The sequence below is a fragment of the Nicotiana sylvestris genome, chromosome 7, assembly GCF_000393655.2.
Source record: "Nicotiana sylvestris chromosome 7, ASM39365v2, whole genome shotgun sequence".
In the NCBI taxonomy this organism is placed as follows: domain Eukaryota; kingdom Viridiplantae; phylum Streptophyta; class Magnoliopsida; order Solanales; family Solanaceae; genus Nicotiana; species Nicotiana sylvestris.
The window spans coordinates 128880141-128891012 of NC_091063.1; the positions used below are offsets into that span (position 1 = coordinate 128880141).

Sequence of the window (10872 nt, forward strand, 5' to 3'; positions counted from 1 at the left end):
GTTCTGAGAAGTGTCATACCGGATATCACATTGATGTGATCCATATTATAAATGAACCTAGGACCTCCCCCCCCCCCTTTCTTTTTATATTCTCAAGTATTTGTAGAACTGTGACTTCTTTTCGAAATTCGCCTTTTAATAATTGTTCTTTCAAACGCTTATGTGTTTAAACCTAAATCCCCTACTATTTGAGCCTATACTTGTCTATCTGCTAATTATACAAAATTAACAAATCTATCTGGCAGGGAACCACACTAGTGGATCCTGAGGGGTGCTTAACACCTACCCTTTAGGATAATTTCAAGCTCTTACCCTATCTCTGGTTATCAAACAAACTTAGAAATGAACCCTATAGGTGTCCTAATGCACCTTAAATCATAGGTGGCGACTCTTCAAATGCAAAACTCAATTCCCAAAAGGAATGAGTTGTCCTATACCCAAAATGTCATAAACCCAATTTTTCGATGCGAAGAGGAAAAAAGGGGGCACGACAGCATGGCGACTCTACTGAGGATATTAGGCTTTTACCACTTCAGATTGTTCTTGTGAATTTGTACCCTCCCTTATGTGCAATTACTTGTTTAAATTTCTTTAAGCATTTAATTTCTTTTCAAGATGCAAAACTGACTTATCTTCTTTGTTTCCTTCCTTTATTACTGCTTTAAATTATGAAACTATTGTATTTATCGCTTTCTTAACGTACAAATACGTGCCAACATGTTTAATTATTGCATAATCATGCTTAACATCATACTCCACTCGTGACAAATAAACATCATAGCAATGATTATAATGAGTGGTTGCGCTCTTCCTATATCATTACCCCTCTAAATTCGGAAAGGCATATTTGCAGTAAAACTAGTCTATCAACAGTGCAGTCGACGGTTCTGTGCCTTCCCCCTTGAGTTGTCCACTCAAGGGTACTAGTCTAAAACCCCATAGAAACCTTACTTTGTTCAAATTGTGCATGCATCATGGTCAAACCTAGTCGGGTCAGTTATGTAGTCCACATAATGATCCTTTAAGATAACCTTATCCAAAGTCCATTGGGTTTCCCTAAACCCAAACGGACATCACCACGTTTTGTGTACTTATTTGGAGAACTAAATGCTTCATGCCAATTGTTAGTATTAAATAGTCGAGTCTGATGGGGGTAAGGGCCTAACCTTATTTGTTTTGCAGAAATATGAGGCACGAAATTCCTAGATTCGGCATGGTCACCAACATCCATCCAAGCCTGCTAAGCTGGTGGAAGTATCTTCACTCTAGTGATCAAACTCTCGTCAGAAAATATCTGGGAAACCTACCTTCCCTCCTATAGATCCAACCTAACAACAAGATCATAGAAGCTTCCACACTATTTTGGGATTGTGAAAGGGATGTATTCTGCTTTGGGGACATTAAAATGACACCCTTGCTAGAAGAGATAGGAGGATTGGTTGGTCTGGTGTAGGAAACACCGGGTCTACTGATGCTTGAGAACCGTGAAGGCAGGGGTTTCCTCAAAATGATGGGTTTAAAGAAGAATCCAGAATTGACATGTCTGAAGGAATCCTACATTCCTTTTGACAATTTATATGAAAGGTATGGTCACAACAAATCCTACTGTACCTACCCTGACGAGTTTGCCATCACATCTTTGGGGCACATCCATCGAAGGGTCTTCGTCTTCATGTTTTATTTTCTGGGGCTGATCGTGTTTCCGACGAAGAAAGCAAGAATCCACACCAGGCTAGCTATGGTAACTAAGACCTAATGGAAGGAATTGGTGCGCAGCCATTCAGCATCGTGCCCATGATCATTGCAGACATATACCGAGCCTTGGAGAAGTGTCAACGAGGAGCAAAGCACTTCGAAGGCGGTAATTTATTACTTCAACTCTGGCTCATGGAACACCTTCAAAAGGGCGAATACCGACAAGAGATTCAACGAACGAACTGGGATGATCACATCGCTTTCCATCATCCAAAGAGAATGAATTACATCCCTGATATGTTCGCTCAGCCTGAGGATGCTAAAGGATGGTTGGAGCTATTTGATAATCAGACTGAAGAACCGGTTCAATGGATGTTCGAGTGGTTTCCAACTGAGGAGTTCATCGCCCGATCTAGAGATGCACCTTTCCTGATATTGATTGGTCTTAGAGGAACCTATCCTTACGTCCCTCTCCAAGTTATGAGACAAGCTGGTATGAAGCAGGTTATACCTAGGGTCAACAAAATGAGTCATTTCCGGGCTAACTTCCAGAATGATGATAGTCCTTACAAGTGCCAAGCCCAGCATATGTGTCACTACAAGATCATAATGGGGAGAGATACCATCGAGCCAGACAGGTATCATGCTGGTTGTGCTCCTTTCTACTTAGGTTGGTTGGAAGACAATCATGATGGTCTGGACCAGCTAGGGTTTGCTCGAGGTCATAGGATTATAGATGAAAGGGCCGAGGCATAGGTCAAATACAACCAACTGCGCAAAAGAATCCGGGAGTACGAAAGCGAACACTGCGTGATACAAGAGTCCAATCAGAAGCTGATTGAGGAATGGAAGGACATGGCTGTTAGTGCCAACAAGCGACTAGGATACTTGGAGCGAGGCATAGTGGAATTGGAGAGAAAGTTTCTCAAAAGGGTCGAAGATTGTTAAAATGCTAAAGGGACAGAAGACGGACACCTAGCCAGAGCATACCTGTTGCTGGGACTCCGCGAGTTGGGGAAGTTGTTCGACGGAGCCAAGGATGTCGAATCTGGGGAAGGTCCTTCTAGGATAAAATAGATAGGAGTTTATCTTTTGCGTTATAAAATGTAATAAGGCCAAGGGCCATTAGTGACTTCTTATTTCCTGTTAATTTAGTGTCAATTTGGGATTCATCTACTTTTTATCAATAAAATGAGGCATTTACCATCTTAAGTTCTCCAAATCAATTTGTCGCTAGGCCCACCTCGGGCATAAAGTGGTCCCCAAATTAGGACACGATCTAACTTCCCGCACTATGTATTTAAATACTGCAATACTTTTTATGATGGTCACTAACTTGGTTACCTTTTTGTTTTATTCTTTATTTTGTTTTTATTATTCCCCTCCCCAAAGGTTAGTTCGTGCACTCTAGCAACATCATCCTATTCCACAAGATCTAGGGGCCCTCCACTCATTCCTCCTCTTAGTCCTGTCAAAAACAAGAACAAAGGAAAAATGGAAGATTTGAACAACGTCAGAAAGGAGAATTCAACTGAACGGGTAGAGGCCACCAATGGCCATGGTACTCAAGTTCCTAAGGAGAATGTATCCCAACTTTAACAGAAATTGCTGAAATTCCAAGAAGAGCTCGATCAGGTCCAGAATCTGGAAAGCCTGTGATTTTCCCTCAACACCCCAGATATCACCTTTCCCAATATTCAAAACCCTACACCGCCTCAAAACATCCTAAAGAAATAGAATTATCCCGCTTTATACCATCATATTATTCCACCAAAGACCCAATGCAACACCTGCCATACCCCAAACAATACTCTACTACTCATCTCGGAACCTTAAAACTCCACAACTGACCACTTTCACACCCACCATAACACCCCTATCTACGTGGAGACCATGCCACACTCCACCCAACCTATCTCAAGCACACCTAAGTCTGATGAAAAGGATATGCTTATCAAAAACTTGGCTGAGGAACTTAAGAAATTGACTAGCCAGATTCAGGGTGTTGAGGGAAGCAAAGGAATCGAGGGGCTGAACTGTGAAAATCTTTGCATACAACCCGATGTCGAACTGCCCGAGGGGTACAAACCTCCGAAGTTCAAAATATTTGATGGTATAGGGTATCCAAGGGTCCATTTGAGAACATACTGTGACAAGCTAGTTGGTGTAAGGAAAGATGAGAGAATCCGCATGAAGTTGTTCATGAGGAGTCTAAAAAGAGATGCATTGTCCGGGTACATCAGCCAAGATCCAAATAAGTGGTCAAGCTGGGTAAGCATGGCGTCCAACTTTATGGACAGGTTCCGGTTTAACACAGAGAATGTGCCAGATATGTTCTATATTAAGAATCTAAAGAAGAAGCCTACAGAAACGTTTCGTGAGTATGCTACGCGCTGGAGGTCCGAAGCTACTAAGGTCAAACCTGCCTTAGAGGAAGAACAGATGAACAAATTCTTTGTCTGGGCTCAGGACCCCCAGTATTATGAACGATTGATGATGATCGAGAGCCACAATTTCTCCGACATTATCAAACTGGGTGAAAGGATTGAAAAGGGTATCAAAAGCGGAATGGTTACAAACTTCAAGGCCTTACAAGCTACAAATAAGGCCTTATAGTCTGGTGGTTTGACCAAGAAAAGGGACGTAGGGGCCGTGATAGTTGCACAAAGGACCAAATCTCCCCTCCAATACCAAACTTACCCAACACCTCCACTCACATATCAGCCAACTCCGAACTATCAAAGCACCCTCATCACCAACTTATCAATCACCTCCACCTCCCACATATCAACCTACTTCACCCAGATACTCCCAACCCGCTCATATCTACCAAACCTATAATACCCAACCATCCCACTATCAATCACCTCCTGCACGCCAAAACTTCCCTAGACCTCGACCTAATTTTGACCGCAGGTCTCCAAAACAATATACAGCCATTGCCGAACCCATTGACCAGTTGTACGAGAGACTCAAAGTTGTTGGTTACGTCACCTCCATCCCTGCTGCAACCCCTGAGAACCCTTCTCAGTGGGTTAACCCAAACAAATCTTGTGCATAGCACTCCGACATGAAAGGGTACACCATCGATGAATGTCGTTCCGTGAAAGACAAGATACAGTCTTTAATTGATAAAAAGATTATTGTGGCAAAGGAACTTGCTCCAAATGTCTGCAACAACCCTCTGCCAGACCATAAGGGTAGAGGTATCCCCATGATTGATATAGAGGATGATTGGGATCCCGGGGGATCAATCGGGTTGATCACAGAAGGTAATGACCCAAATAAGCCAACAGTTACTCTTAATCCAATCATAGTTCAGATTCAACCATCTGGAGGCGCTGAGATAAATATCTCTGTGCCACTTGAATTTCAAGCGTCATCGTCTGCAAATATACTAGCACCAATTGAGGTCGAATTCGTGTCTCCGGCAAATGCACCCACGCTATTTAAAGTTGCAGTTTTACCACCCAGGGCACATACTCCATTCGGAGTAAGGATATCCACGCCAATCCCAGTGGGAATGTCATCCATGACACCATTCCATACAAAGGTTGTACCCTGGGACTATACAGCTGAGGCAAGAAGGAAAGGCAAGGTCAAGTTCGAAGAGACTGTTACAGCACAAGGTATGAAAAGAATTGGTAGAGTCTATACCCCGGAACATCTAGCTGAGTTAAGCAAGCAGGCCTCAAATCGGCTACCCATCATTTAGACATGTCCAGACTATCTTTGGAGGAAGATATAGGCCAAGGAGTACTCGGTCATCAACAAGTTGAATAAGACACCAGTGCAAATCTCCATTCTTGCTTTGCTACAAAATTATGATGCACACAAGAATGATCTGCTAAAGGTACTAAGTGAAGCATACGTGCCAAGTGACATCACTGGCGGGGAAATGGCTAACATGGTTGGAAAAGTGTTGGAGAGCCATAAGATCACCTTTCATGAGGACGAGCTTCCACCTGAAGGTTTGGGGCATAACAAGGCACTGAACATCACCGTGCAATGCGAGGACTATTTTATCACAAAAATCCTGATTGATGGAGGTTCCAGTCTCAACATTGGTCCACTGGTAACACTTAAGAAATTGGGTAAAGGACTGCACGAGATAAAAGATGGAGTAATCAATGTGAAAGCTTTTGATGGTTCTCAAAGGTCCACCATTGGTGAGATTAGCCTATGCCTACAGATGGGACCAACATGGTTCGATGTCGATTTCCAGGTGATAGACGTGCCAGCATCTTACAAAATGCTATTGGGACGACCATGGATTCATGCTGATGGGACCGTAGCATTAACACTACATCAGGCAGTAAAATTCGAATGGAATCACCAAGAGGTGATCATTCATGGTGACGGTACCCTATATACAATCATCATACCATTCCAACAATCGAAGGAAGAAGGAAGTTGGTGGAGAGACTTACCATCACATTAAATGGGTAAATGCTATTAACAAGGGCAAATGGTGGGATAACAAAATCGAGAGTATACTGAATTGGAGTGGGTATGAACCTGGCAAGGGGCTCGGCAATAACCTCCAAGAAATCGCTAAGCCCATAAAACTAAAGAAGCATGGCACTACTTTCGATCTAGGATATGACTACACCTGGGATAAATTCAACAACTATGGCGCGGTCCTTACTATCCACTGGAGCAGCCAATACCGTGTTTGGAGAAGACCTTCCAACAGACTGACATCGTTTATAGATCAGACGAAGAAGAAGCACTGGCAGCGGTGAAGAACTTATTCATAGAAGACAATGACATGGATTGTTGTGTTGTTCTTAAGGAGGAGGGGGAGGAAGGACCTTCCATACAGACTGTGAGTAGAGGGGCACGCCTCAATAATTAGACCATCATGAAAACCAAAGCCCGACGAGCCTCGGGGTAGCAAGGCTAAAACAAGCATCATTCATTGTTTTATTTACTAAATGATTTTCTTTTCGCATTTTCAATTCAAAAATCTTCGATGTTCAAAACAATTATGAAATTTATCAAAGCATTTTGACTTTCCTTATCAATCAACACTCATTATTATTTTTCTCTCATTACTTTACTAATACAGCATTACTATTACTTATCTTAATGAACCAATGATTGTGACATGCAATGAGACAATGCAATAAAGGGACATTGATTCAAAGGAAGATGACATACCAGATGAGATTGTCAAAGAAGTTGAGAACTTTGAGAACAGACCTAAGTGCAACCTGGACGAGACAGAAGTTGTTAACTTGGGAGATGCAGAAAATGTCAAGGAAACACGAATCAGCGTTCACTTATCGCCATCAGAAAAGAAAGAATACACAGAATTTCTGAAGGAATATGAGGACATATTCGCCTGGTTGTATGATGACATGACTGGTCTGAGTACGTCTATTATGGCGCATAAACTGCCAATTGATCCAACATATCCACCAGTAAAGCAAAAGCTTAGAAAATTCAAACCTGATATGAGTTTGAAAATCAAGGAAGAAGTCACTGAGCAAGTCAAAGCTAAGGTTCTTAGGGTAGTAGAATACCCGACATAGTTAGCCAACATCGTGCCAGTGCCAAAGAAGGACGGGAAGGTCAGAGTCTGTGTCGACTACCGGGATCTCAACCGGGCCAGTCCAAAAGGCGACTTCGTTTTGCCAAACATACACATCCTGATTGATAATTATGCCAAGCATGAGCTGCAGTCATTTGTAGATTGCTTCGTTGGTTATCATCAGATCTGGATGGATGAAGAAGATGCTGAGAAAATGGCTTTCATTACACCGTAGGGAATGTACTATTACAAGATGATGTCGTTCGGTTTGAAGAATGCAGGGGCCACCTACATGAGGGCCATAACTACCATTTTTCATGATATGATACACAAGGAGATTGAGGTATATGTAGATGATGTCATCATCAAGTCCAAGAAGGCCACTGATCACATGGAAGATTTGAGGAAGTTCTTCAATAGATTGTGAAGGTACAACCTGAAATTGAATCTCGCGAAGTACGCATTTGGGGTTCCTTCTGGAAAATTGCTTGGATTTATTGTGAGTCACCGAGGAATAGAACTGGATCCATCAAAAGTCAAAGCTATTCAAGAATTTCGACCGCTAAAGAACAAGGACTTGATGAGTTTCTTGGGAAGACTTAACTACATTAGCCGGTTAATAACACAGTTATAGTTATCTGTGAGCCAATCTTTAAGATGTTGAAAAATGACGCTGCCACCAAATGGACCGATGACTGCCAAAAGTCCTTCGATAGAATCAAGGAGTACCTTTCAACACCACCAGTCTTGGTCCCGCCCGAGCCGGGTAGGCCCTTATTATTCTACCTTGCAGTATTGGATGGAGCTTTCGGTTCGTTCTGAGGTAGCACGATGAAATAGGGAAGATAGAGCAGGCCATCTATTATCTCAGTAAGAAGTTCATCGGTACGAGGCCTAGTATTCTCTGTTAGAGCGCACCTGTTGTGCTTTGACCTGGTTATAACTTCTGTGCCTATACTACATATCCCATATCAAGGATGGATCCTTTGAAGTACATCTTTCAAAAGCCCATGCCCACGGGCAAGCTAGCCAAGTGGAAAATCCTGTAACTCAGAAAGCGGTCAAAGGACAAGCACTGGCAGACCACCTTGCTAATAATCCCGTGGATGGAAATTACGAACCCCTAAAAACGTATTTTCCTGACAAAGAGGTATCATTCATAGGAGAAGATATTGCAGAATCTTATGACGGTTGGAGAATGTTTTTCGTTGGAGCAGCAAATTTCAAAGGAGTTGGAATAGGAGCAGTCCTAGTATCGGAAACCGGTCAGCATTATCTGGTGTCCGCCAAACTCAGGTTCTCATGCACCAACAATATGGCCGAGTACGAAGCCTGCATCTTAGGACTCAAAATGGCCATTGACATGAACATTCAGGAGCTGCTAGTAATTGGAGATTCAGACTTGCTTATATATCAGGTACGAGAAGAATGGGCAACCAAGAACTCCAAGATAATCTCGTATCTGCATCATGTATAGAAACTGAGGAAAAGATTCACAAAGACGGAGTTCCAAGATGTTCCCAGAGTCCAGAATGAGTTCGACAACATATTGGCTACCTTGTCGTCTATGATACAACATCTAGACAAAAATTTCATCGATACCATTCTAGTAAAGATCCATGATCAGCAAGCTTATTGTGCCCATGTTGAAGAAGAAGCAAATGGAAAGCCTTGGTTTCATGATATCAAGGAATATTTGGGAAAAGGATAGTACCCAGAACTTGCAAATCCTACTTAGAAACGTACACTTCGGAGATTGGCCAACAATTTCTTTCACAGCGGAGGAAACCTGTATAAGAGGACTCCTTATTTGGGACTATTAAGGTGTGTCGACGCAAAGGAAGCATCCAGGCTACTAGAGAAAATTCATGCCGGGACCTGCGGTCCACATATAAACGATTTTGTCTTAGCAAAGAAAATATTCTGGGCTGGTTACTTTTGGATGACTATGGAAACAGACTGCATCCAGTATGTCCGAAAATGCCATCGTTGTCAGATACATGCAGACATGATAAAGGTACCTCAAAATGAGCTTAATGAAACAAGCTTACCATGGTCGTTCGCCGCCTGGGGAATGGACGTTATTGGACCAATCGAGCATGCCGCTTCTAACAGACACAGTTTTATCCTAGTAGCAATTGATTATTTCACCACCAAATGGATCGAAGCAGCATCTTACAGAGCAGTAACTAAGAAAGTTGTGGCAGACTTTGTCCGCAACCACATTGTTTGTTGATTCGGGATTCTAGAGTCAATCATTACTAACAATGGCTCCATCCTCAATAGCGACTTGATGAAAGCTATGTGTGAAACTTTCAAGATCAAACACAATAATGTCATAGCCTACAGGCCTCAAATGAATGGAGCAGTAGAAGCCGCCAATAAGAATATCAAGAAGATATTGAGGAAAATGATAGAGAAGCATAAATAGTGGCACGAGAAGTTATGATTTGCTCTATAGTGGTATCGCACCACAGTCTGTACATCAACCGGGGTGACCCCCTATATGTGGGTTTATGGTACAGGGGTTGTCATTCTCGCTGAGGTAGAAATTCCTTCCCTAAGGATCATACAAGAAGTTGAGCACGACGACGCAGAATGGGTGAAAAGTCGTTATGAGCAACTAGCCCTTATCGATGGAAAGAGAATGAATGCAGTCTGTCATGGTCAACTCTATCAGAACAGAATGTCTAGATCCTTCAACAAAAGAGTCAAGCCAACACAGTTCACACCGGGGCAGCTGGTGTTAAAGAAAAATTTTCCGCATCAAGACGACGCCAAAGGAAAGTTCTCTCCCAACTGGTAGGGTCCATACATGGTTCATCGGGTTCTGACAAGAAGAGCCCTCATACTTGCAAAAATGGATGGAGAAGTCTGGCGAAAGCCGATCAATTCAAATGCAGTCAAGCGCTACTATGTGTAATCTTTATGTTTCCTTTATATGATATAAATTGAACTATACCTGACCTGATTCCCATTTAAGAGGGGATATGTAGGCATCCCTATGGGTTCGATCACAATTCAATAAAATTTCATTTCCCCTCCGCAATTGGAAACTAGGACACAATTTTGAGAAGGACCCTTAAAATTCCGAAGTAATTTCAGCCAATCATCGTACGAACAGCAGTCAGAAGCGTCAACCCATTAAACTGGGGCAGAATTTTGAGGGGGGCCCTCAAAATTCTGTAGCAAGAGAAGTTGCAATGTCTCGAACCACGTCACAATCGTCAGTTCATCTAAAGCTTTTATTATATGCTTATGTCATACTTATATAAAATCATGCATGTTTATTATCAAAACTGTTTTTTTTAGCAATGCTACCCCAATGATACATACAGTATCACCAGATCAAAGCTGAGCAGGTCAAGCAAAGCCTGTGGGGATACGAACTAACCTCCCCCTTTACAAAACTCACTATTTTTCTTTGGATGTATGCACTTGGATTGCGAAATCATCAAACATACTATACACCCATGGGACAAACATGATTTAGGAACACAACTCTCACAACCGTTGCACTTACCAACCTTTGCTATCTGCACACACCAGTGATATTCTGCATGTCACAATGTCCCCAACAATCACAATGTCGTAATCTGCTATCAGCTAAGAAAGCTCTACTACTATTTGCCACTTTATTT

General features: G+C 42.3%; 1 protein-coding gene across 1 annotated transcript; it reads left to right on the top strand.

Moving 5' to 3' along the window:
- Window positions 1–3588: 3588 nt before the first annotated feature.
- On the top strand, window positions 3589–4311 carry LOC138873766 (uncharacterized). The gene has a single exon (XM_070152244.1). It carries the CDS (start codon window positions 3589–3591, stop codon window positions 4309–4311), a length of 723 nt encoding a protein of 240 aa, XP_070008345.1.
- Window positions 4312–10872: the final 6561 nt, after the last annotated feature.

Bases quoted from the DNA above. Each gene is read 5' to 3' on its own strand.
- LOC138873766 (XM_070152244.1), top strand. From the start codon at position 3,589: ATGCCACACTCCACCCAACCTATCTCAAGCACACCTAAGTCTGATGAA.